Source organism: Geotrypetes seraphini, chromosome 2 (assembly GCF_902459505.1).
Source record: "Geotrypetes seraphini chromosome 2, aGeoSer1.1, whole genome shotgun sequence".
Taxonomy (NCBI): domain Eukaryota; kingdom Metazoa; phylum Chordata; class Amphibia; order Gymnophiona; family Dermophiidae; genus Geotrypetes; species Geotrypetes seraphini.
In genome coordinates, this window is record NC_047085.1 from 130,198,277 (window position 1) to 130,226,036 (window position 27,760).

The 27,760-nt window shown below is 41.5% G+C and overlaps 1 protein-coding gene across 3 annotated transcripts in view; it reads left to right on the plus strand.

Annotated features, from left to right (window-relative positions):
* The window catches only part of TRAPPC8 (trafficking protein particle complex 8), a 392,175-nt gene that overhangs the window by 64,262 nt on the left and 300,153 nt on the right, over positions 1-27,760 (plus strand). For 2 of the 3 annotated variants that reach the window (XM_033933766.1, XM_033933767.1), the window contains 2 exons: positions 16,180-16,354; positions 21,596-21,749. In XM_033933766.1, coding sequence (XP_033789657.1) covers positions 16,180-16,354; positions 21,596-21,749 — 329 coding nt within the window. The remainder of the gene's footprint in view (positions 1-16,179; positions 16,355-21,595; positions 21,750-27,760) is intronic. The other variant, XM_033933769.1, reaches the window with a different exon arrangement.

The window sequence follows — 27,760 nt, forward strand, 5'->3', positions numbered from 1 at the left end:
ATTCGCAGGAGATTCGGGGGCGGAGCAGGGCTCCCACGCGGCCCAGAGTTGCTGGGCTGAGAGTGAGGAGCAGCACCCGAAGGCAGGGGAGCTGCTCCCGAGGAGGTCAGGCGAAACTGTAGGGTTTCGGGGGCGGAGCAGGGCTCCCACGCGGCCCGAGTCTCAGGTTGAAGTGAGGAGCAGCACCCGATGGCAGAGGGCTGCTCCTGAAGAGAAAAAAAAAACAAAAAACGGTGAAATTCGCAGGAGATTCGGGGGCGGAGCAGGGCTCCCACGCGGCCCGGAGTTGCTGGGCTGAGAGTGAGGAGCAGCACCCGAAGGCAGGGGAGCTGCTCCCGAGGAGGTCAGGCGAAACAGGCTAGCCTCTTTGCGATGGATTCTACTAATCCCTCGACATCGAAGGCGTCTTCGGCCTTGACCCCCATCGAAGCCACTGCCTCTACTGCTTCCACCTCGAGCCTCATCAGACCTTCGTCGTTTGGAGCGGCTCTTGCTTCGACACCCTCTGTTGCGATATCTTCTCCTGTCTCCTCAGGTCAGATAGCTCAGCACTCGGTTCCGCCAGTGGTGATTAAAGTGTCGAAGCCTCCCAAGTCGAAACACTCTCACACCACTGTGCGGCCAAGGCAGGTGGGCCGGTTTCAGACGCGGTACCCTCTTTGCCGGCTTCGTCCCAGACCTCTTTGGAGGAGCAGATTATTAAAGAACTTACTAACATGGGACCCACACTGCTCACTTCTCCAGCCTGGGCATGCAGCAGTCTCCCGTGAGGTCGAGCCGCCTTTGCCCCGGTCTGATCCTCCACACTCGATGCAGGGAGCAGAGTCTCTGCGAGTGTCAGGTCTGGCTTCCAAGCACGAAACGCATGGAGGAGATTCTGTGCGAGTGCGTCGACAGGATACCTCACACTCTACCAAGGCTGTCAAGTATTCGAAAGTGCTTCGAGGCTCCTCTTCCACGCCTATAGATCTTCGATCTTCGGCTTCCGAGGCGACCTCTGCTCGGTCCTCGAGATCCAGTTCGAGGCACAGTTCTCGACACCACTCAAGGCCTGCTTCGAGGCATTCTTCCAAGCATCATTCCTCGAAGCCTCGATCCCCTTCGGCCTCGACAAGACCACCCACTCCTCGTTCCAGGTCTCCGATGCCGGCCCTCAAGGATATTCCGATTTCCAGTGCCTCGTCCAAGTCTCCAGGTTCCTTCACACCATGGTTTCCAGCCGAGACTTCTACTTCTTCGACTCCAGCTGCCTCGATGTCCTCGAGTCCTTCTCGAGGCCGTGCCACTGCAGATCAGTTATCTTTCTCCTCTTTTTTGAGAAAGATGGCTTTGGACTTGAGCGTTCCATTGGACACTGGCTCTAAATATTTTAAAGAATACCTCGAGGTCATGCATCTTCCTCAACCTCCGGCTGAATCTCTTAAGCTTCCACTTCATAAACGTCTCGATCAAACTTTTACTAGATGTATGGAGACTCCTTTTTCCATTCCAGCAGTTCCAGGAAAGTTGGACTCCAGATATAAAACGGTCCATCCTAAAGGCTTTGACAACTCCCAGTTGTCTCATCAATCCCTGCTTCTGGAATCATCTTTAAAGAGATCCCATCCTTCCAGAGTTTATGCCACAGTTCCTCCTGGCCGGGATGGAAACACCATGGACAAATTTGGATGTCGTATCTACCAGAATGCGATGATATCTTCTAGGGTCCTTAATTACAATTTTCATTTCATCACTTATTTTGAATTTCTTTTGTCTCTTTTGCCAAAATTTTTGAATTACTTGGATGATACCGTGCATTTTGAGTTCCAAGAAGTCATTGCTTCTTTCTCTCAGTTACGTACCCATCTTCTGCAATCCTCTTATGATGCCTTTGAGCTCTCTGCCCGAGCAGCGGCTTGCTCTGTGGCCATGCGTCGCTTAGCCTGGCTTCGCACCATTGACATGGACTCAAATTTTCAGGACCGTCTAGCCAACATCTCTTGTGAGGGCAATGACCTTTTTGATGAGTCCATCGAGGCAGCCACCAAGAAATTGTCTGATCATGCCAAATCTTTTGCCTCCATAGTCAGACCTAAGTCTAAGCCAGCTCCTTCTAGACCTGCACGCCCTCCTGTTATCTACCAATCAGAGCGATCCTCAAAGCTCTCCATGCTTTTCCACATCTCCTTCACGACACTTTAATCCTCGTCCGCACGGACAACCAAGTCGCCATGTATTATGTCAACAAACAGGGAGGGACGGGGTCAGCCTCCCTTTGTCAAGAAGCTCTGGAAGTTTGGGACTGGGCAATCCGTCACAACACCTTCCTCAAAGCTGTCTACATTCAAGGGGCTCAGAATTGCTTGGCGGACAACTTGAGTCGTCTTCTGCAACCTCACGAATGGACCCTCCATTCCTCGTCTCTTCATCACATTTTCTCACAGTGGGGAACGCCTCAGATAGATCTCTTTGCAGGTCCCCAAAACTACAAACTGCCTCAGTTCTGCTCCAGGATATACTCTCCTCACCGCCTCGAGGCAGATGCTTTTCTTCTGGAATGGACGAATCTTTTCCTCTATGCATTTCCTCCATTCCCTCTCATTCTCAAGACTCTAATCAAATTGAAGAACGATCATGCCACCATGATTCTTATCGCTCCTCGGTGGCTGAGACAACCATGGTACTCCCTTCTACTTCAACTCAGCAGCAGGGAGCCATACCTTCTACCAGTTTTTCCTTCTCTGCTTCATCCCAACCTGCAGTCTCTACACCTGACAGCCTGGTACCTCTCAACATAGCCCCTCTTCAGTTTTCTCAATCTGTAACAGACGTTTTAGAAGCTTCTAGAAAGCTTACAACTAGACAATGCTATCACCAAAAATGGACTAGATTTTCTACATGGTGTTCCTCTCATCATAAGGAGCCTCAACATTTCTCCTTATCATCTGTTTTGGACTATCTTTTGCACCTATCCAACTCTGGACTTAAATCTACATCCATTCGAGTCCATCTCAGTGCAATTGTAGCTTTTCATCAGCCCATTGAAGGGAAACCCCTCTCTGCTCATCCGGTGGTTTCCAGATTCATGAAAGGACTTTTCAATGTCAAACCTCCTCTCAAACCACCTCCTGTGGTTTGGGACCTCAATGTTGTCCTTTCTCAACTCATGAAGCCTCCATTTGAACCAATTGATAAGGCTCATTTGAAGTATCTCACTTGGAAAGTGGTGTTTCTCATTGCCCTCACTTCTGCTTGACGAGTTAGTGAGCGACAAGCTTTGGTTACTGATCCACCATTCACTGTGTTCCATCATGACAAGGTGGTTCTTCGTACTCATCCGAAATTCCTGCCTAAAGTGGTCTCAGAATTTCATCTCAACCAATCAATCGTACTTCCAGTGTTTTTTCCAAAGCCTCATTCTCACCCTGGAGAATCAGCTCTTCATACTCTGGACTGTAAACGTGCTTTGGCCTTCTACTTGGAACGCACCAAACCATACAGAACTGCTCCTCAACTTTTTGTCTCTTTTGATCCAAATAAGTTGGGACATCCAATTTCTAAACGCACCGTCTCTAATTGGATGGTGGCTTGTATCTCTTTCTGCTATGCCCAGGCTGGATTACCACTTCACAGTAAAGTCACAGCCCATAAAGTCAGAGCAATGACAGCTTCTGTAGCTTTCCTCAGATCGACACCGATTGAGGAGATTTGCAAGGCTGCTACTTGGTCCTCGGTTCATACCTTCACTTCTCACTATTGTCTGGTTAGCTTGGAGGTCACCCGTATGTGAGAACACCTGCCTGCTTGTCCTGGGATAAAGCACAGTTACTTACCGTAACAGGTGTTATCCAGGGACAGCAGACAGCTATTCTCACAACCCACCCACCTCCCCTGGTTGGCTTCTCTGCTAGCTATCTGAACTGAGGAGACGCGCTCTGTGCACTGGGCGGGAAGGCACTCGCACATGCGCTGTGCGGGCGACTCGAAACTTCTAGTTTCTTCAAGCAAGTCTGCATGTGAAGCGTCCGCATTGAGGCTCCGTCGGATGACGTCACCCATATGTGAGAATAGCTGCCTGCTGTCCCTGGATAACACCTGTTATGGTGAGTAACTGTGCTTTTTATGCTGTATATCCTTAAAATAGTAAGTTTTCCAAAGAATGGCTTTTAATACATTCTTTGGCAACAAATTCCAGAGTTTAATTACATGTTCAATGACAAAATATTTTCTCTACTTTGTTTTAAATTTACTACCTAGTAGCTTCATTTCATGCTCCCTAGTTGGAGAGAGAGAGATAATGGTTACTGCGGATGGGTAGACAAGATGGGCCATTTGGCCTTTTTATATGCCATCATATTTCTATAAGAACATAAGAATAGCCTTACTGGGTCAGACCAGTGGCCCATCAAGCCAGTAGCCCATTCTCAAGGTGAAGCAATATTCCATGCTACCAATACAGGGCAAGCAGTGGCTTCCCCCATGTCTTTCTCAATAATAGACTATGGACTTTTCATCCAGGAACTTGTCCATACCTTTCTTAAAACCAGCTATGCTATCTTCTCTTACCACATCCTCTGGCAACGCGTTCCAGTGCTTAACTATTCTCTGAGTCAGAGGAGAAGCTTTTGGCCATACACATGTGACTGCAGGCAGGCTTGGCCGGCTTTGAGCAAGTTACTTTACTAATACACCGGGAAGGTAAGGGGGAGGATGTTTATTGGGCCGTGCGAGGGGTACTGAAAGGCAGTGAGGTGGCAAGAGGGAAGGGTGGAGGTGGGGAGAAGACGCTGAAGGGAAAAAATGGGGAAGGCAGAGTGGGGAGAAGACGCTGAAGGGAATGGGGAAGGCAGAGTGGGGAGAAGACGCTGAAGGGAAATGGGGATTGGGGAAGACAGAGTGGGGGGAAGACGCTGAAGGGAAATGGGTAAGACAGGGTGGGGAGAAGATGCTGAAGGGAAATGGGGATGACAGAGAGTGGGGAGAAGATGCTGGAAGGGAAGAAGATAGAGATGCCAGACTATGGGGGGAGCGGAGGGAAGAAGATGGGTGCCAGACCAATTGGAGGGGGGAGGTGAAAGGAGAGGCACAGTAACAGAGCAAATGGAAGACACTTAGAGAAGACAGACACTGGGTGGAAGGAATTGAATGAGAAGATGAGGAAAGCAGAAACCAGACAACAAAGGATAAAGTAGTATATTATTTGTGTTGATAAAAATTTATAAACAAAGCCCTGCCAGCTGAACATCTCTTTCTCTAGTTCAGCAGCCAGAACAGGGACGGAGCAGGGACAGTGGTCGCGGGGATGGGGCGGGGACAGTAGTGGTTGCAGGGATGGAGAAGGGTTGGAAACAGTAGTCGTGGGGACAGGGCAGTGACAGGGACGGGGCGGTGACAGGGACAAATTTTTTCCCAGTGTCATTCTGTATTAGATCACTAACAGCAGGTCCGAAATTTCATGTTTGAGTTCTTTTAGTACCCTGGGATGTATACCATCCAGTCCCGGCGATTTATCACCTTTTAACTTGTCAATTTGGCTCAGTAGATCTTCCAGTTGACATTGGAACCTAAAGGATTTGGAATATTACTTTAGTACCTATTCGGGGGGAGCCGCAGTTCTCGGTAGGATAGGAACGGGGGGGGGGGGGTGGGGTGGGTTTTCGTAAGTGGGAGGAGAGGGTCATTTTACTTTTTGGGATGTGCTTAGGGGTGGGAAAATCCCTACTTTTGATGAGTTGGTGACTAGAGATGTTGGGTTTAAGGAAGATTTTTTGCTTATATGCAATTATGACATTTTATGATTTTGGTAGAGTGGGGGAGGGAGCAGTTTCAGGAAGTGGAACATTTGGAAAATCTCTGGGGTCTTCTGGGTAGGATGCCCCGACCTATTTCGGTCCTTTATCAGTTTTTGCGAGGGCAGAATGTAGTTCAGTTTCCCTTTAGGCAACACTGGGAAAGGATTTACAGATGAGGTTTACGACTGCTGATTGGTCCAGGATTTGTGAGGCGGTACAGAAGGCATCTCATTGTGTTCTGGTACAGGAAAATGCTTATAAAATATTGGCACGATGGTATCTGACACCAGAGCGGTTGTATCAAATGTACCCTCAAGTCCTTAATGTGTGTTTGGACGTGTTGGGGGAGTCCGGGATCTTTTTATCATTTATGGTGGGATTGCCCGATCATTATGGTTTTTTGGCTAGCGGTGATTATGGTTATGACTCAGTGGGTCCAAGACCCAGTTCAGATCTTGCCGCAAGCCTTTTTGTTGGGTACCCATAATCAAAGGAGTTGGCCCTGGCAGACTAAACTAGTGTGGATGGGATTTGCGGGTGCTAAGTGTCTTATTGCACAGTATTGGAAATGCTCCGTTGCTCCTGTTAAGAAGAAATGGCTGCTTAGGTGCAGCAAGTTGGCCCAGATGGAATGTATGGCTGCTAAACATATGGGTTTTTATGAACAACAAGAGCGAACCTGGCATAAAATATTTCAATGTATTTGAACATTCAGTGGGTTGGGTAGGGTTTCTGTGTGTGGTGTTGGAGGGGATGCTTGGTGGGCTCTCTGAAGAAACTACATAGGGTTCACCTTATGGGGTCTATTTTGCTGTGGGTTGAAAGGGGGGATTTTGGATGGGGGACATGTGGGTCCGAGATGGGTGTGTAGGGGGTGTTGTGTTACCATGGATCAGGGGTAGGGAACTCCGGTCCTTGAGAGCCATATTCTAGTCGGGTTTTCAGGATTTCCCCAATGAATATGCATGAGATCTATTTGCATGCACTGCTTTCAATGCATATTCATTGGGAAAATCCTGAAAACCCGACTGGGATATGGCTCTCGAGGATCTGAGTTCCCTACACCTGCCATGGATGCTTAGTCATGTTATAGAAAGGATTGTAAGGAAGAGATTTTCTGAATTTGAAATATGTTCTTATTTCCTCTGTACACATTGAGTTGTTTGGGGGGGCAGAATTTGCACATGTTCTTCTAAATGTTGGGTATTATGTTTGTATTGTATAAATGCTTATTATTACAAAATATTTTCTAATAAAAATTTATTGAGAAAAGAAAGGATTTGGGTTATTTTGGGAACATTTATAGTGTTGGGTAACGTTGCTCTGCTTTATATGCTTGTTATGCATTCAATTTTATTTGTCCTTTTCCAATTTGAATTTTATGTATTTTATGTTCTGTTTGTTTTTATTTGTTTACTACATGCATATATAATTTTTGGAAATTGTACATTGTTTATTTTGTAGTGTTATTTTGTCTTTTTCTTTTTGCATATATCTATATGTGTGTATATATGTGTGTGTATATAAACCTATTTTATACTTCATTTGTTAGGTCCTTTTATATTATGTTTATTTTTATATGCTGATTTTTATCTTCATATTTGTTTATAGACTCCTGATGCAGGCTTTTGCCAAAACACGACTCGTGTCCAAAAATTCGTTCACGTTATCCCACTCCTAAAAAAGGCACACAGGCTACTTATCTCCCATCTAATTACGTTTAAAATACTCTTTTTAACCTTTAAGGTACTTTCCAATCACTCACCTGCTTTCTTAGATAGACTTAATTCCATATACAACATCGAGATCTCTTCAATCCACCCAACAATCTCTTCTTGCTGTCAGGCAATTATTTCATGACACCACTCGTAAAACAATTTTTACAGTGGTAGCCCCATTGTTGTGGAATGCACTGTCATTTTTTCTTAGGCACGAATCCAACCTTTCCAAATTCAAATCAATGCTCAACACCTTTCTCTTTAAAGAAGCATACAAGACCTAGACCTTGAACTTATCCTATACAATGCAGCCTGCCCTTTTGTCTTTTCCTTCCCTACCACCTTTTTATTTTAGCAATGTAACCCCTCCTTTTTCCCTCTTGTGTGTTTTGTAGTTCACGAGATTGGTCTATCTATGTATTTGTTATGTCTACAATTTTGTTGCTTTTAATTTTTAAAGATATGTAATGTTGTAAACCACTTTGGAATTGAAAAACGGTATATCAAGTCATAATAATAATAATAATAATCATATTGAATAAAGAGTTTCTATTCATTCCATTGGTTCCGTCTCCTGTGCTGTATTGAATAATTTTATATCATCTGCAGATTTGATAACCTTGTTCTTGGTTACCATTTCCAGGTCATTTATAAATGTTCACTTTCCTTCATTGAAAAAAGACTTGTCCATTTAACTCTTTTCTGTTTTTTAACCAGTTTCTAATCCATTAGAGTAAAATGTGGTAGCCATGTTAGTTCACTTTTAAAGGTAATATATAGAAACAAAACATAAATGAAATAAGGTAATGCCTTTTTTTCTTTGGCTAACTTAATGCATTTTTGATTCACTTTTGAAGGTTAACCCTTTGAAAGCTAATCCGAAAATGCATTGTTAGTCAAAATGGTATCACCTTATTTTATTTATGTTTTGTTTTATTTCTATATATTGGCAATCACAAGAGAACATTTGCCTCCTATCCCATTGATTTTTAATTGTCTTAGGAGTACCTCATAAGGGATTTTATCAAAAGCTGTCTGAAAATCTAGGTAAACTACATCAACTGACTCCTGTTTATCCACATGTTGATTCACACCTTAAAAAAACCTTAAGCAAATTGGTGAGGCCAGACTTCCTTTGATTGAATCCTTGTTGTCTCTGGATACCATAATAGGCAGCATGGAAGAACATTCATATAATGTAGCTAATATATTCATGTTGTCTCCAAAACACAGTATGCAGAAGACATATTGTGGTTCCTTTTCCTATGCTTCACCATGAAAGCCTCTCACCTGCACAGGCAGGATCAGGTAGTCTTCCCATATCTCTACAACTGGCTTGTGGGAAGTTTCTAGAAAGATGTGGCTCAGATTCTCAGACAAGACAATATGTCTCCTTTAGAACTTAGGGTTTATCATCAGTTTTGAGAAGTCAGCTTACAAACAGAATTTGGTTCAGAGAAGATATTGTCTACACATCATAAGTTAGATTACAAAACAAATACTTCACATCTAGAACATGTAGTGCTCCAACTGTCACAGTGAAGGCCTACTTACAGATATTAGGCCCTGTGTTCCCCATTGCCCCCAAAGATGAGAGCTTCAGTTAAATCCCCGTAGGCCATAATGGCAACTTGGATGATTCGTTCCACCCGACACCCGAACCAGCCCCCAAGTATTGCGCCCCCTGAGGCATCGGCGCTGCTCCCTCCCTTCGCGATTGCCTCCCCCCCCCACTGACCGGCCCTGTCCTTACCCATGCGCCGCCGGTGTTGGAAAGTGTCTGCCGCTGGTTTTCTTCTGGGCTGCTGCTGGGCCTTGAGTATCTGACCTCCGTGATTTTCCAGAAAAACTAACGCCAGCTCAATGAAGGCTTTATTATCTAGCGCAGCTTAGTAAAAGGAGCCCTAAGTCTTTTCTTCGGAAATCTAATAAACAACCTCCTTTAGATGAAGACATTCTTCTGCTACACTTTCTGCTTCTGGGCAGCCACAACAATAGCAGCAATTGTGCTAGTGGCCTTAGTCTGATTCATTGGCACTTGCTCATAACTCTGCCAATTCTTCTAGAGCAATCGGAGCTTGCCTTCACTATACTATTAACGTTGGCCTCTCATATCAACCGACCTATGACTTCTCACAGTCTATTTGGAAGGTTTCTGTTTTATTTTATACCCATAGCCGCCTATTTAAAAAAAAAAAAAAAAATTTAAGTTGGTCGCGCCACAAGCTCCATTTCAAGTTTTTTGCTTTTAGGCAGTATTTATACTTCATATTTCCTTTCGTTTCCGTTGTGCAATCTCACGTTGGTAGGAAATCCACCATGGGTATAGAGCCTGTAGGGTGTTTTTTTTCCTATTACCGGGACTCCATTCCACTAAGGCAGGGGTGTCAAATTCAATCACATAAGGGGCCGAAATTTAAAACAGACTAAGTCGCGGGCCAAATTTTTTATTAAGTTACTTAGGGGTCCTTTTATTAAGGTATGCTAACTGATTTAGTGCACTCTAAATGCGCACCTTAATATAAGCACCCCTTAATCTTAGTAGAAGTATAGGGTTACAGCCTCTCCAACCCCATGCTGGCTCTGTGATGTAATCAAAATAAATAAAAAAAGACTTTTCCTCTTTTTTAGGTCTTAGTTCACACTTGCTGTCTAACACCAGCTCAATGGCTGTTAGAATGGCTATAATTTGGGTTTCTGGTGCTAAAGGAAAGCTATTGCTTTTTAAGAGGATATCTTATTTCTAGGCTTGAATAGAAGATATCAAAGATGGTCCCATAAGCACAGTGGTTTGTGTCAGCTAGGCAGCACAGAAGAGAGTGAGACCGAACAATGAGCACTCCAGTGGAAATCATTAATGTAAAACAAAACGTTTATTTCAATCAAGGACACACATATAAGCTGTGGACCCGACACAGCACTGTTTTGGTGTCTAAAAACACATGCTTCAGGGATCACTAGACATAAAGACATAATAAGAACACATTAATATCCAATGCAGATATGAACAAATAAAACCAGTCATAAATAGACAATACAAGTGAATAATAAATGAATAAACCAAAGAGGTCATCAAAATGGATAAATAAAACATTATATAGGGAAATGTATGATAAAATAATAAAAAATGTTAAAAAAGTTAAATATATATAAATGAATGACACAAAACAGACCCTTATATCAATATGTATACATAAATATATATTAAAAACAAAGTTCTATATAATAAGACCCAAATAAATGACATAAAAATGAACCTGTACAGTTGTGGTTCATGGATAACAGGTCCTTTGATAAAGCAAGACTATATAATAAAAGCATAAAGAACATCATCTAACTCTATAATTCATCAAGAACACATATTCTTCATAATAGAAGCATAACATGATAGTGACATAACCAGATCTCACTGGTATAGCTACATGCAGTAAGAAAACAAATAAACTAAAGAGTCATATGGAGATAGAAGTAATAAATATAGATTATTGAGGAAATGGAAAAAACAGAATAAAAGGAGAGCACCATACTTAAAACAAAGCAAAACCTAGAAGAAAAGTAAGATGCCACCATGCACTTGAAGACAAAACCAGAGAGGTAGAAAAAAAAGAAAAGCCATCAACAACATGAACCAGCTATCATAAGGGACTCAAAAAAAGGAAGAACTGCCATAAAGAAATACAAAAAGGGGAGCAAAAACTCAGAAAAACAAAAAAAGGACAAAACAAAACAGAAAGACTTGCGGCAAATGTAACTATGAGAAACTGAAACCCAAACCTGACGCACGTCAATATTGTGTCAGCTAGGAGCAGCAGCAGCGCTAGACAATGCCCGGAGGGGGGGGAGAAAACACAGGGTTTAGAATTGAGCCTTCTTCAAGAAACTGACAAGACGAAACCCTCGGCAACAAGCTGAATCCCTCCCCAGGACTGATAGCTCAGTAAGTTTCTCTCGTTTCAACCCCCTCCTCCTCCTCTCTTATATGTACCTGTCTTTAATCTCAGGCTGGGCCGGCGTGATATGATCGCGGTGCTGGGGGAGAAAGTTCTCAGAAAAGGCTCTAGAGTTGACCTCTGCAGCACGTTCCCTCTGCCATGGGTCCCGCCCCTCCCCTTACGTATGGGATCGCAGCAGATTGAACATGCTGCTGAGGCTACGGCAGCCTGCAAGGATCGCTATGGCCGACCAGCGATCTTTTGCAGGCTGCTGATGTGGCAATTGTACCGGTGGGCCAGCTTAAGTGGAAATTTGAAATTGTATGGCGGGCCAAATTTTACTACATGTCTGCACTAAGGGAATCTAACATGGGTGTAGACTCTGTAAAGTTGGATTCCTCCACACGTTTTTCAGGAAAATAACATAAATTGACATGTATCAATCAGGCTGCAACTGCTTCAGGATTCCACCATGGGGTGTAAAGCTTCTAAGGTAGCTTTTTTCCTGTTGTATGGAAACATTGATATAAGGACAATGCTGGGATCTAGCAGGGGTGTATAGCCTGTAAGTTAGATTCCTGCCTTATCAGGACCTATATCAGAATCTTGCACTGCTTTAGTTTTGAAGCAAGATCAACCAGGGTTTTCTTGAAACATGCCTTTCACTTTACCATCAGGCAGTATCTTCCAGAGTCAAAGTTTGTTTTACATCTTGGTACCTTTCCAGAGTCATAGGTTTGTTTTACATCTTGGTGCCTTTCGGGGTGACCTTAGCAAACACTTTTTTCCTCATCCTACCAGACTCTTTTAGCTGCATTCAGACAACCTTCTATACAGCAGTGCTGTGAGACATGGTAGAGATGGTTTCCACTGTTGTAGGCTCTTATCTTATCAGCCTTTATCCTAGTTCATATCTTCTTTCTGGGGGAAAAATATCTACTCTTCTCCCACTCAGCTCTTCGTCTCACTTCAGCCGGAGTTCGCCTTAGGGTTATGAGTACTTTCCATGTTCAGGTCAACAAACTGCTCATTTTCTGGTTTCCAGCTTTGTAACAGGTTATGTTGACCCCTACCAGTCTACGGTGTTTTGGGATTTTCAGCTTAATTCATGAAGCTGTTGGACCCTTCTTTTGAACCATGAAAATAGTTTTTCTGTATCCCTCCTTTATTTTGGACAACAGAGGTCACGGAATGTTATATACATTTCATCATTGTGCTGCTACTTTTCTCTAAAGCCTCATTCTCACCCGGAAGGAATGGTTCTTCATACCTTGGGCTACAAACGAGCCTTGGCTTTTCTCTTACAAGGAACTAAGCCATACGGAACTTCTGCTCATCTGTTTATTCCCTTCGTTCCTCCCAAGTTGGCTCAGACTATCCCTAGAGATCTATTTCTACATACCTTGCAGTCTGTTTTTCTTTTGACATGTTTCGGCTATACAACAACTTGGGAGATCTCTGATAGCACGTAAGGTTTCAGTTATTGTGACTTCAGTTGCATTCTTATGTTCCACTCCTTGGGTAAGATCTGCAATGCAACTACTTGGCCCTCAGTTTACACATTCATACCTCTCTCCTGTCTATAATCTTGCCCAGAAGGGAGGGTCTCTTTGACCAAGTAGTATTCCAAAATTATTTCCTTCATTAGCCAACTCTCCTCCATCCCATTGCTTTAAGCTAGGGACTCGGAATCCCATATGTGAGAATTTGCTGCCTGCTTGTCCTAGGATAAAACACAGTTACTTACCGTAACAGGTGCTATCTAGGAACAACAGGCAGATATTCTCACATCCCACCTACCTCCCCTGGTTGGTTTCTTAGCTTGCTTATGGAACTGAGGTACCGCGAACCTCATTGGGTAGGAAAGTAGTCACACATGTGTGCTGTGGGCAGTCACAAAGTTTCTTAAAACTTAGCAACAGTTCACCTTTTATACTGTCCATACTGGGCTCCATGGATGGCGACACCCATGTGTGAGAATATCTGCCTGCTGTCCTTGAATAACACCTGTTATTGTAAGTAACTGTGCTCTATGTGCAGGAAGTGATATGAATGCTTAGAAGTTCCTGCTAGTTCTAGGCTCTAAGATAGCTGTCCTTGTGCTGTTGGATGTTGGAAGTAAAAACTAGTTAGAGGAAAGACAAGACAAGACCAGACCTCTTCTGGAACATAGTTGAGAATACCTTAGTCCCCCCTTCAGATTGCACTACGACTAGGCTAACAAGCTGGAACCAAACCTTCACCAACACTTTAAAGTAATTCCCCCTGGTTCATCGAATCACTGATATCCGACAAACAACTATGCAGGCAACTGGAAAGGAAATGGCGGAAAAGTGGCACACAAGAACTCAGAACATGATGGCGTAAGGCAATAAACAAATCAAAATCCAACATAGCAGAGACCAAGAAAAACTACTGTGCCAGCAAATTAGGTACCAAAACGTTGGACAATAAAAAGCTATTTCACCTGGTATGATAACTCACAACCCCACTGAAACAAGAATCTACTGGACACCCCACCAAAATCACAGCTCAGGAACTAGCAGACTTCTTTCTCAACAAAATAAAAAATATTCAGTCTGAGGTAACCAAAGCTCTCACCACCGGGACACACACTCTCGACGTGTCTCAAACTCCTCAATGAACCTACCAAAGCAGATCAAATCTGGATTTCATTCTCCAACCTGTCCATCCCTGACGCAAAAAAACTACTATCCAAATTGTCCTTGCGCTCCAGCCCCCTAGACAACTGTCCCTCTTATCTCCTCACTACCGTTCCTGAACAGATCACCAGCTGGATTACCAACCTCCTAAATAACACCCTAAATCAAGGCCACTTGCCAGAAATAATGGGTAAAATAGCACTCACCACAATACCGAAAATACCAAAGGCAGATCTCTCCTGAGCCTCAAACTATAGACCCATTGCAAGGATACCCATCCTGACAAAAATCATTGAGACCCACATGTGCAAACAGCTCACAGTCTGCATTGAACAACACTCATGCCTCCACCCATCCCAATTTGGATTCCGTCAACAACACAGCACAGAACTTCTCCTGCTCACCTTGATCACAAAAACCAAACAACTGCTCAGTACAGGAAGTCAAGCAATACTCCTCCAATTTGACATTTCAGCAGCCTTTGATTCAGTACACCACCACCTACTACTAACAAAACTGTCAGAGATTGGCATAACAGGCACAGTGCTAAGATGGTTCTCAGATTTCCTGTAAAATAGGGAATACATCGTCAAAATGAACAGAGAGGTCTCCAACCTCTGGAAAGCCTTCTGTGGTGTGCCACAGGGCTCCCCACTCTCCCCCATCCTATTCAACCTCTTCATGAGCTCTCTTGGTAACATCAAATTTGAAGACAAAAGCATATTCATATTATCCTATGCAGATGACATCTTTCTGCTTATTCCCATAACCAACAACCACTTACATAATATTGAAAGAATCCAAATCTGGGTTACTACCAACAAACTAAAATTAAACACAACTAAAACCAAAGTTCTATACTTCCACACACCCCAACAGACGGCACCAACAAGCATCACTCTTCAATCGGGCAAGACCCTCCCTGTAGAAGAATCCTCCCAAATCCTAGATTGCATACTGGACTCCACACTTACCATGGAACCACAAATCTCCAATCTCCAAAAGAAATCCCTCTACACCTTGAGACAACTAAGACTAATCGGACCATACTTTCACCAACACCACTTCGCCTTAGTTGTACAACTGATGAAACTACTACAACTGGACTCCTGCAACTCCATCTACATGGGAATCAACACCACTTTGATCCACAAAATGCAACTCATCCAAACATCACTGTTAGACTAATCTTCAACCTAAGAAAATATGCCTCAATTACAGCCTTCATCAGGCAACTACACTGGCTACCCATCCTATCACGAATAACCTTCAAAACTTCATGCATCATTTGCAGTATACTTTACGGAAACTCCATGGTTCCTTTCATCCAGCTCTTATCCAAGGCATTGTCTACTTCCCGCAAAACCCTCAACAGAATACTTCTAAATCTCCCTTCCAAAAAAAAAAAAAAAATCTGCAATACGAACGTGTTTTCCACTCCATGCTCACCTTTCTAGGCGTAAAAACTTGGAATGACCTTACTGAAATGACCAGAATGGAACCTAACCACACCATATTCCGGAAGAAACTGAAAACTCATCTGTTTGACACTTAATCACCTGTATCCTCTCCTTCCCCTTCCACCCCTCTCCCTAACCCCTCCTCCCCACTTCTTCTCTTCTCCCACCCTTCCTTCCCCCTTCTCCTTCCTCGCCCCCCTATATAGGTTGCATTGAGCCTACCTAGGTATGAGTGATGCATAAATAGAAGATTAGATCCATCTGTGTCTGATTGGTTCTACAGCCTGGGGTGGGAATAAGCCATTATAGGTGATAAATAATGCTTTAGCATCTGTATTTCCACTTAAAGATCATTGCTTTAGTTGGTTGGTTTGTCTCATTCTGAAAAATGCTTTATTCAATATTTATATATTAAAGTGCTCATTTAATCTGGATCAATATATATTAAATTGTATATAAGACATTTCTCTAGTTCTTTGAGCATGATTTTTTTTGTTGTTTGTATAGTAGAAATTTGGTTCCAAAAATATTTTTATCACTTTAAATAATATAATTTAAATGTGTTAGATCAAAATTAGTCCTAAGCTATATTAACATGTATGTGGAAAATTTATCCTTAATGTGAATTTTGTCAGGTATGTTAGTAGTTTCTTCTGGTGAGTCTGAACCTATGGAACAGTTCTTAAAGCTATCTCAGGAACAGCATCGAATACAGCACAGCAACGATTATTCTTATCCAAAGTGGTTTATACCCAACACACTCAAGTATTATGTATTGCTGCATGATATAGGTGCGGGAGAGGAGCAACGGTGGGTTTTTCTCATTTATAGCATTGTAATGATGACTTACTGTAGAGGAGAGTTAGTACTGTGTTCCATTGTATAACTAAGGTTTCTTTTGTCCAAGGGATGACAGAGTAGAATCTACAGCCAGTGTTTTGTATTCAGCAAATACAGATGGAACATAAAACAAACCATGCTAGGTCAGACCAAGATCCATTGAGCTCAGCATCCTGTCTCAGATAGTGGCCAGTTCATATAAAAAAATATATATATATATTTGCTTGGGGGAGAAGAGGGAGACAGGTTACTTACTGTATTGTTTAAATGAAAATCCCATGAAATGTAAGTGTTCTCTACACTGCATTCACTGTTAATCTTAATAGTTAATCTTATTTATGAATGCTCCTTTTTTCTGCTTTATCTGCTTCTAACTATATTTTATATCAATTTGATTTCCTACAAATCACAAAGATTTGTAAAGTCCCACAGATGGCTGAAACTGAAAGTGAAGAATATTTAAACAGTGTAGAATTAGAGATTTGTCAACCAGCTTGTATTCTCTGTGTATTCATGCAGCTATCAAATCATATTGGCTGCATAAAGGTTTTGAAAAATTGGATGTAAAAAGGATGCTTTTCCATGCTCATGAGGTCATCTCTAAGGACCATTGTATATTGTACATCCCAAGAGCTGAAGGCAGCATACATCTTGTAGATTACACACTTAGGGCTCCTTTTATCAAACCGTGGTAGAGCATTTTACCACAGGCTGATAGCGATTGAATGAGCATCTGAGCATTTACCTCACTGGTCCACGGTAAAACCCTCTACTGCAGTTTGATAATAATAATAACTTTATTCTTCTATACCGCCACAATCTTGCGACTTCTAGGCGGTTTACAATCAAGAGAGCTGGACATTCAGCGAGTTACAATATACAGATAGTCAGAGGAAATACAGAGTGCAGAAACATTTAGGAAGCAGAATTATAGATATACAGTTTGCTGAGCGAGAGTATAAGGTATACAGATTGGAAGAAATTTCCAAGTGGGCCTGTTAGGAGAAGGCCATGCAATTCAAAAAGTACAGCAAAAATTACGATAATAACAATTTATATATGTCACAGAACCAAGCCAGAGCCAGCGTTGGTTATTATCCTATTCCTCCATCCTTAACAACATGAAGAAACCCAAAAAGTGATGAAATATAAATGCCAATGACTATAGTCTGTTTTGTTCCTTAAATCTGGATGAGCATTCTAACAAGAAGAATGAATGAATATCTACCAGCACATGGAGGAATGAAGCAATAGAATTTGCTAACTAAGAAAACTCTAAAGAATTGTATTGGCAAACAAGTGTTTAAAGCACAAATATAGCAGGAAATAGTTACTTTAGAAACCACAAGTAGATTAAAAACCTGATGACTGATTTAAAAGGTGGTGAACTTAAACCTAAAAGTAAGAGTGATAATTGCAGCATGGGATAGTAGACTATGGGCAAGATGGATCACAGCTAGCACAGAAGAAAAAAAAATATGATAGGCAAATGCAGGTTCCATAACATTGAACTGGGAATAGACTTGCATATCGAAGTTGGAAATAATGTGCTGATTGTTAAAAGGCTTGTACATAAAAGAACAATAGGATGATGTGTCTCCTCTAGAATTATGCCCCTGATGTTTATGGTAAATAAAGTTGTAATCCTGGGACATTCCTATTCTTAACAATAAAAAGCTTGATGCAAGAAAACTGGACATTATGGTAAAGAAAAAGCAGAAAAACAGCATTACTAAAAAGTATATATACCAAGAAATTATTTTGTATATCAACAGATGCAATCAGAGACCTTGAAATTGTTCCATTTGGATTGGATGCCACTGGCCTGATTGAAAAGATTTTCCAAGTAGCACAGTTTGATATATGACTTGTATCTACAATGTAGATCCCATATAACTTGGAATGGCATATAACATGATCAAGAGTTGAATTTTTCTAAAAATATATATTGTAGACCCCACATAGTGTGTTTAAATATCTTGGGCCCCAAAATATGGAATCTACAGTATATTACACCTTGTGCATTACAGAAGGAGACTCTTTGGCACAATGCAGGAGTTGAGATTAGTAGTAGCAGTAAAAATGAAGGATTGAGACCGTCTCCCAGTGTCACCTGGAATAGGAATGAGGTTCGTTCTTGTTACGAGAGAGGCAAAACTAACCTGTTTTGGAGACATTATCCTGAAGAAGAAGAAATAATATTTGTACTTCATAAAGATATCATGTTTGTTTGATTTTCTGCATAAGTTTATACCCATTGAACCTGATTTACCAACAGCTCTGAATAAACTGACTACCTGTCTAATATCAATTCAAGAATTGGCTAAAAACAACAAACTACCTGAACCCAAGAAAAACTGAGCTGTTTTAGGTCCTTAATGCAAGTGGGCACATACCTGACATCAAAATCTCTTGGGAAATATGAACTCCCCCTCAAATCACAAGTCAGGAACCTTGGAACACAGCTAGATTAAATACTTACTCTGATCCCCCAAATCCAAGAACTGTTTCTATCATTTGCGATGGTTATGCTGCCACTCTCCTTACACTGAGAAGGCTCAGTTGTGCATGCCATGATAACATCGAGTGAATTACTGTAATTTGCTCTACACTGGTCTGAATACAAATGATCTACATAAGCTCCAGTTGAGTAAGAATGCCGCTGCAAGACTACTGGGCTTGATGGACCATTGGTCTGACACAGTAAGGCTATTCTTATGTTCTCATGATGTAACTACATCACACCTGTTTTTGCAAAAACTTCACTGGATACCAGTTACAATATAGGACAAAATTTAAAATGCTTTGTGTGATTTTCAGGGCCCTCAAAGAAAATGGTCCAGAGTACTTGAAGAACAGGATCCTCCCTTTACACACCTCCAAGGTCTCTAAGGGCCTCTCAGGGAGTATCTAACCACACCCTCTCCAAACATCATCACATGATTTGATATCTACCAGTGAGCCTTCTCCGGAGTAGCCCCCACACTCTGAAATACACTCCCTGAAAGACTTTAGATAACATAAGACTATCTCTACTTTAAAAAGCAGGTGAAAGCTTGGCTCTTCACTCAGGCCCTTAATGGAAGAAGTAATTAACTTGCTAAACATATGAGTACACACAAATGACAGAGGGTAGTGTTCAATGGAGATCGTTCTGAGGAAAGAGATGTTACCAATGGTGTGCCTTTCAAGGCTCTGTTCTTGGGCCTGTTAATTGTAATATTTTTATAAGTGATATTGCTTAAGGGCTGTCAGTTAAGATTGCCTGTTTGAAGATGATACAAAAATCTGCAATAGAGTAGACACTCCGGATGGTGTAAATAACATGAAGAAAGACCTAGCGAAGCTTTAAAAACTATCTGAAATCTGGCAGCTAAAATTTAATGCTAAGAAATGCAAGATCATGTATTTGGGCTTCAAAAACTCAAAGGAGTGGTACAGTTTAGGGGGTGAAGAACTTATGTACATGACAGAAGAGCGGGACTTGGGTGTGATTGTATGTGATGATCTTAAGATAGCTAAACATATTGAAAAGGTGACAACAAAAGCTAGAAGGATGCTAGGGTGTATAGGAAGAGGTGTGGTCAGTAAGAAAAAGAGGTATTGATGCCTCTGTATAAGACTGGGGAAACCTCATTTAGAATATTGTGTACAATTCTGGAGACCGCATCTTCAAAAAGATATAAAAAGGATGGAGTCAGTATAGAAGAAGGGTTCTAAAATGGTGCATCGTCTTCGTAATAAGGTGAATGAGAACAGACTTAAAGATCTCGGAAAGGTGGGAGAGGGGAGATATGATAGAGATGTTTAAATACCTAGGTGGTGTAAATGCGCATGAATCGAGTCTTTCATTTGACTAGAAGCTCTGAAATGAGAGGGGAAAAGATGAAGTTAATCTAAAGAAATACTTTTTTACAGAAAGGGTGGTAGATGTGTGGGACGGTCTCCTGGAAGAGGCAGTGGAGACAGAGACTGTCTGAATTCAGGAAAGTATGGGGATAGGTACATGGGATCTCGTAGAAAGAGGAAGAGATAATGGTTACTACAGATGGGCAGACTGAATAGGCCATTTGGCCTTTATCTGCCATCATGTTTCTATGACACCGGCTGCATATTATTTATATAGGACATGTTTATCCACTCCTACCCAAGCTGAGAATTCTCGAGCACCATTCTGACCTCATTTGCAACTTCTTTAAATTAGTCCCTTTATTTTCATACTCGTGCTACTCTAGTTTATCTATTTATATGCTCCATCTTTGCTTACACCCTGTGCTGTCTATTAAAATGTTTTATCATGTATTAAGTTGACATTGTAATGTAGCATACTATGCCATACTTGGATTGTAGTTTGAATATGTTTACTGCTGTAATCGTCTGTTGCTTATGTTTGACCTATTCTTGCTGTACACAGTCTTGAGTGAATTCCTTCAAAAAGGCAGTAAATAAATCCTAATTAAATAAATACCTTGGCTAAACCTGTCAAGTCATTCTTTACAAAAGAATGCTTTTCTGTTCAGAATAAGGTTTTTGTTTGTTTGGTTTTCTATTAGTTTTCTTTCCATATTCTACCCCAACAGTTTTTTCTCCAGATTACATAGACTTCTAACTCAGTTGCAAGCAAGGCTGGAACTTTGTGTCATGGATTGGACTGGATTTATTGCATTTGATATACTGCTTCTCGTATTAAGCAGTTTACAAAATTATAAGGACATAGAGAATTACAATATATCAATCTTCCTATACTGTAGATACTAGTTAGCTGGACATGTACACTGATGGAACTGGGTTGCAGGAGTGAAATAAGAAGATCGTGTTCTCTGTATTTGCCTTTATACAGTATATACTTGGTGAAATTCATAATAATGTTGGAATAGCAGGGATTTCAGTAGCTATAGTACGCAGGCCATTGCAAAGTCTGTGTAAGGAGCAGTTCCAGAGGGCTGGCCCAGCATAGGAGAAGGATCTCTTTCTGGTAGATTCTAGTTTGATTCTTTTAATCCAGGCAGCCTGAATTGTTCCTGTTCTGATTATCTCTGAGGTAGGTGTTAGAGTAGTTTTTTTGCCTTTTAAATGGAATTAAATATTTTAAATGCTTTGAGTTGGTTTTCAATATTTAATCTACTTTTTTTTTCTTTCACAGCATCTGCACAAAGCCTTTAGGTAAAACATTGTGCTATAAAATAAACCTTTTGCTCTTTTCTGTTTCAGGGCTGAGTTTATTTACGAAGAGATGAAACAGAGATATGGAACTCAGGGCTGCTATCTGCTTAAAATAAATTCTCGAACTTCTAATAGGGGAACAGGCGAACAGATACCAGATCCCTGGAGTCAATATCTCCAAAAAAATAATATTCAAAACCAGGTATAACATGTTGGAAAAATTCATTGGAGTTATTTCTTAATTATGGCCCTCATTTTAGAAGCCCCATTCATATTTATGTATAAAACAGGACTATCATATATTTGTATAAACATTAGTCCTTATTTTACCAAGCTGGGATATGCATATATTAAACCCAAGTCCATGCAAATAAATGACAAGGGGGTGTGGTCTGAGCATGTCTTGGATATGACAATTGCATGGCACGTTCATAGATGTTTATTTCCCATTTCAGAAGGGGACTAAACATCTGTATCCTAAAAGTTTCATATCTGCAGTTACACCTGCTATCAAGCACATATAGGATTTGAGAAACAGCTGCTATTGAGCAGCACTCCACTGGAGGGGTTGGGGGGTTGACCTCTTAATCCACCAGTGATTTTTGTTTCCTCAAATGCCAAACTGGCAGAAGAAACTGGTCATTGTGACAGTGTCGGGATAATAAACAGTTATATGCTGTCTTTGAACCTATCAATTTTTGATAGGTTCATTTTCTAAAATGGACCTTTATACATCAGATGTGTACAATATAAATGTCCATTTCGCCTGTATTTTGGAACAGGTTCTATGTCGGCAGATGCTGTTTTAAAATACTGGTTGAAACTTTAGATACACTGACCAACATATATCAGTTCCTACTTCTACAATCTGTCTAAAATGAGACAATTTTGTAGGCTTTTTAGCTAACAAAAATATGATTTTTGTGTGCTTAAATATAATACTTTGCTTTAGTGTCACATACAGGTTTGGTGTCATGCATTGTGCTGCTATGATTTACTACTCAAAGTGTAAAAACAGGTGAAAGGACATGGACACTGAAAATATTCTTTTATCTAGCTTATGACGCTATTTAAGTGTGCCATAAATAGATTGATGGGCAAAGAGCACATTTAGGGCTCCTTTTACAAAGCCGCGCTAGCCCCCGCACTGGCTGAAAAACTACCGCCTGCTCAAGAGGAGGCGGTAGCGGCTAGCGCAGCCGGTGGTTTAGTGAGCGCTATTACGCTCATTAAACCGCTAGTGCAGCTTTGTAAAAGGAGCCCTTAGTGATTTGTTTTATATTTGAAGAGTGGACAAAAAATTAAGGTATAGGAATCCCATTACTTAAGTTTCAAAAATGTAGAATGATATTCACATCTTCTACTTCCTCTTACCTGCTCTCACTATCCTCATAGATGAATTCACCAGTTGTGTGCCTTTGACACTGCACCCAGTTAGTGACTTGGCCTACACAAATAATAAAAGCAGTGGAGTTTTAGACTTTTGGAGACTTCAACTTTGCCCACTTTCTCTACAGCAAGTTAAAAGGTGCTGCTGTTCTGATTGTCATAAGAAAATGCTGCTACCCTAGTTCTGATACATCCAAAAGATAAATGCAGCATATACAGTACAAAAGTGAAGCTATGGAATAATTCAGACAAAAATATTCTTGGGAATATGACCAACAACCAAGAAGAAAAAGAGAAAGGTATTGAGCCACATAAATGACCTCGGCAGTTCAGAATAGCTCTCCCAGACCTCAGAACTTAAGTGCACAGTTCTAGGAATGCACAACCTTCCTAAATGCAGCAGTTTTCTTAATTTTGTATTTTCAGCTCTGCCTGTCATGCAAAAAACAAGTTCTCCTAATATGTTTGAGGGACATTAATCTCTAAGTACTGCAGTGTTTTATGTCGTCGTCTGCATCTTTGTTTTTAAAAATAAAAATTTGTTGTGTGTGTGTGTTAAGATTCTGACAGGCAACTCCCTCTACTACCTAACAGATGGCTATCCTACTCCAGGGTGCCTCCAACACATATTCCACCAGAAATCTTTTCCACTTAAAATTCCTAGCATGCAACAATATAAAGTCTATAAGGCAAATTACCTTATCTATCCAATATCAATTAGCAAAATGGTAGAACCAGCTACCACTTACACTTTAATCGTGTGACAGCTATCTCAGATTCAGAAAACTTTTAAAAGCATTTCTATACCAAGACAAGGAGCCAACCCTGAAGTAACTGAAATGGTAATTGTAAAAGCACATTTCTAGACTGTCTAATGCAACTCCTGGGACATAATGATGAGCCAAAGATGACCTGCTTGAACTTCTAACTCTATATTTATAACTGTGATTTTAGTAACTGTACTGATCTACCCGTATTAGCAACTCTGTTGAATGTCTATGTCAAACTGTTCATTGTAATTTCCTGGGTAACTGATCCAACCTCTTGTAATGTAATTTGACCTTGAATTGAATAAGTAAAAGCGGAATAGAAAACCTGATTAACACAACATATAACATACAACACTCCAGAATTAGGTTTATGAACATTCTCTGCACAGGTAATCCTGAATTTTTGATGTTTCAAGTCTCTGACCTGCTTGGGTTCTGCAAAACAACAATGTATTCATAAATGATCTAGAAACAGGGATGAAGTGCAAAGTAATAAAATTCGCAGACGACACCAAACTATTTAGTGAGGCTAGGACTATAGAGGACTGCGAAGGTTTACAAAGGGACCTGAACAAACTAGGAGAGTGGGCGATGAGATGGCAGATGAAGTTCAATGTAGAGAAATGTAAAGTCTTGCACGTAGGAAACCCGAGGTACAGCTACATGATGGGAGGGCTGTTATTGAGTGAGAGTACCCAAGAAAGGGACTTGGGGGTACTGGTAGACAAGACAATGAAACCGTCGGCGCTGTGCACAGCGGCCGCTAAGAAAGCAAATAGAATGCTAGGTATAATCAAGAAGGGTATTACAACCAGAACGAAAGAAGTTATCCTGCCATTGTATCGGGCGATGGTGCGTCCACATCTGGAGTACTATGTCCAATATTGGTCGCTGTACCTGAAGAAGGATATGGTGATACTTGAGAGGGTTCAGAAGAGAGCAAAACGTTTGATAAAAGGTATGGAAAACCTTTCATACGCCGAAAGATTGGAGAAACTGGGGCTCTTTTCCCTGGAGAAGCGAAGACTTAAAGGGGACATGATAGAGACTTACAAGATCCTGAAGGGCATAGAGAAAGTGGAGAGGGACAGATTCTTCAAACTTTCAAAAACTACAAGAACAAGAGGCCATTCGGAAAAATTAAGAGAGAACAGATTGAGAACCAATGCTAGGAAGTTCTTCGTCACCCAACGGGTGGTAGACACCTGAAATGTGCTTCCTGAGGGCGTGATAGGATAAGGTACGGTAGTGGAGTTCAAGAAGGGTTTGGACAAATTTCTGAAGGAAAAGGGGTTAGAAGGGTATAGATAGAGGGTCAATATACAGGTCTTGGACCTGGTGGGATCCCGCGTGAGCGGACTGCTGGGCATGATGGACCTCTAGTCTGACCCAGCAGAGGTACTTCTTATGTTCTTATGTTAAGAGGTGGTGCCGATGTTCTGGATCAAACAAACTTATTCCAAGGTGCAAAATTGCCAGCAAAATGTTCAAGGTTGACAAACAATATGAGACCTTCCTACCAAACACAAGTCTTCACATGTGTACAGTGTACATAAGAATATAAGAATTGCCACTGCTGGGTCAGACCAGTGGTCCATCGTGCCCAGCAGTCGGCCTTTAGGTCAAAGACCAGTGCCCCAACTGAGTCTAGCCTCACCTGCGTACGTTCTGGTTTAGCAGGAACTTGCCTAACTTTGTCTTGAATCCCTGGAGGGTGTTGTGTCTTCATTTGTAAATACAGACGAAAAGAACATGTTAAGTCTTTCTGCCACTTCTTTCTCCTCCTTCACCACTCCCTTCCTGTCTCCGTCGTCCAGCGGTCCCACCTTCTCTCTAGCCGACTGCTTCCCTTTAACATATCTAAAGAACGGTTTGAAATTTCGTGCTTCCCTGGCTAGCCTGTCTTCATACTCTCTTTTGGCTTTTCGAACCACTCGGTGACATTCTTTTTGATACTTCCTGTGCTTTTTCCAGTTCCCTTCAGTTTTTGTCCTTTTTCCATTTCCAGATTGTATCCGTCAAGGTGGTCAATGATGTGGTTTTTTATCAGCGCCTCTACCATCTTTACTGGTATCGAGGTCAGACTCACTGGTCTGTAGTTTCCCGGATCACCCTTCAAACCTTTTTTTGAAGATTGGCATGACATTTGCCACTTTCCAGTCTTCCGGAATCCTTCCCAAATTGATTGACAGATTGGCTATTAGTTGAAGCAGTTTAGCTATAACCCCTTTCAGTTCCTTGATTACCCTCAGATGGATGCCAGGGATGCCATCCGGTCCAGTAGTTCAGTATTGGAGAAGGGACTCTACACGGTCCATGGTTCAGCTGAACAAACGCCTTCCTCAGGAGACTAACGCTGTAGTGACCATAATTGAGCAGACTGCAAATGATATATGTGCATGCTGCTTCTGCTAGACAAGAAGGATTATATCAACCATCTTTCCAGCCACATTGAAGCTAAAATGAAGCTTAAGAGGAGAAGAAATAATCACCATGGAGTTCTGAGTTATCAGCATAGTAAAAACTGGCTACTGGCTCAGGTTTCTCATAACATCCTCATCCAGAACAGTTGAAGGAGGCAAATTGGATGAGGCTGGTTACGGTAAATGGTACTCACTTTCATGTGTTAGGACATATTGAAACTCAAGTGCAGTTTGAGGAGATGATTGTCCCATCTACTTATACGAGTATATTTATAGTAAAGGACTATCACTTATATATTTAAAAAGCATTTGTTTTGTCAGATAAAATACAGCATCTGAGATTGAATGAATGAGGAAGAGTAGAGATTGATGATAGTAGGGTACTGGTCACTGATGTATTTTATTGTCTGGATTGTTTCTTTGTTTTGTAGATTTGTTTGTCGTTGATTCAACTTGTCTGTTACATGTACAGTACTCCCCCCCCCCCGATATTTGCGGGAGTTCCGTTCCAGGAATCTCCGAGAATCTTGAAAAACTGCGAATATGGTTTTTGGTGGAAGAGACTGGAGAGGGCAGCGGGAGAGGCAGGAGAAAGCAGCCAGCGAGTGAAGGAAATCACTCGCTGTATGCTCCGACAGCCCCTTCTTGTACTAAAGTCAGGCCTTACCAATCAGGAGCTGCGTGTCAAAGCAGTTCTTGATTGGTGAGGCCCGACTTTAGTACAGGAAGAGGCTGTCGGAGCATACAGCGAGTGATTTCCTTCACTTGCCAGCATTCCGGCTACTCTCTCCTGCCTCTCCAGCTATCCTCTCCTGGTCAGCAGTTCGCGGTCGGAAAATACCACGAATGACCAGGACCGTGAACCGCCGACTGCAGATGACTGGGGGAACCCTGTAATTTTACATTTTTGTATGTGAATTTGTAACTCGCTCTTGTCTGTTACATGTAATTATACATTTGTGTATATGAGTTTGTAACTCGCCCTGGATAAGGGCGGGGTATAAACAAATTAAGGAATTTAGTGAGGCGTTTACACCTGGTTTCGTAGGAATGAACATCTTAAAACACACAGAGGATTGTTTCCCTAAAATTTTAAGATCTTCCAGAGATGTGCAAAATATTACTAGAGTACAAATCAACAAAATTATGGCAGCTATTCGTGAAACCAACAACTATGAAACCCTCAGTTCAGACAGTAGATTGGTTTTTGTGAAGATTACTCGAGAGGATTATTGATGGGGATGTGTGATTGTGTAAGGAAGAACTCTTCTTGTAATATGTTAATGTCAAGAACATGAGAATTAAATTTGCCCACAGGGATAATGGTAATAAATGGTACCCATGTAGATGATCAATGCCACAGAAAAGACTTTGCCCACTCGCCTACAGGTGGCAGAATTATTTAAACCTTTGGAGATAACATTTCCTGAGTTTGGAGGTACCTGTAGTGGAACAAGCTCATGTCTGGCAGATCAGTGAAAAACATAGATATTCCACCAGTGAAAGTAAACTGGGACTTACTGAATGAAGAACAGAGTTTAAAGTTGCAACAGATGGGCTCATACATGTGTCCACATGTGAATGTTTCAGGAAAAAATTAGTCTTTTCCCAATGCAATTGAATCAGTCCAC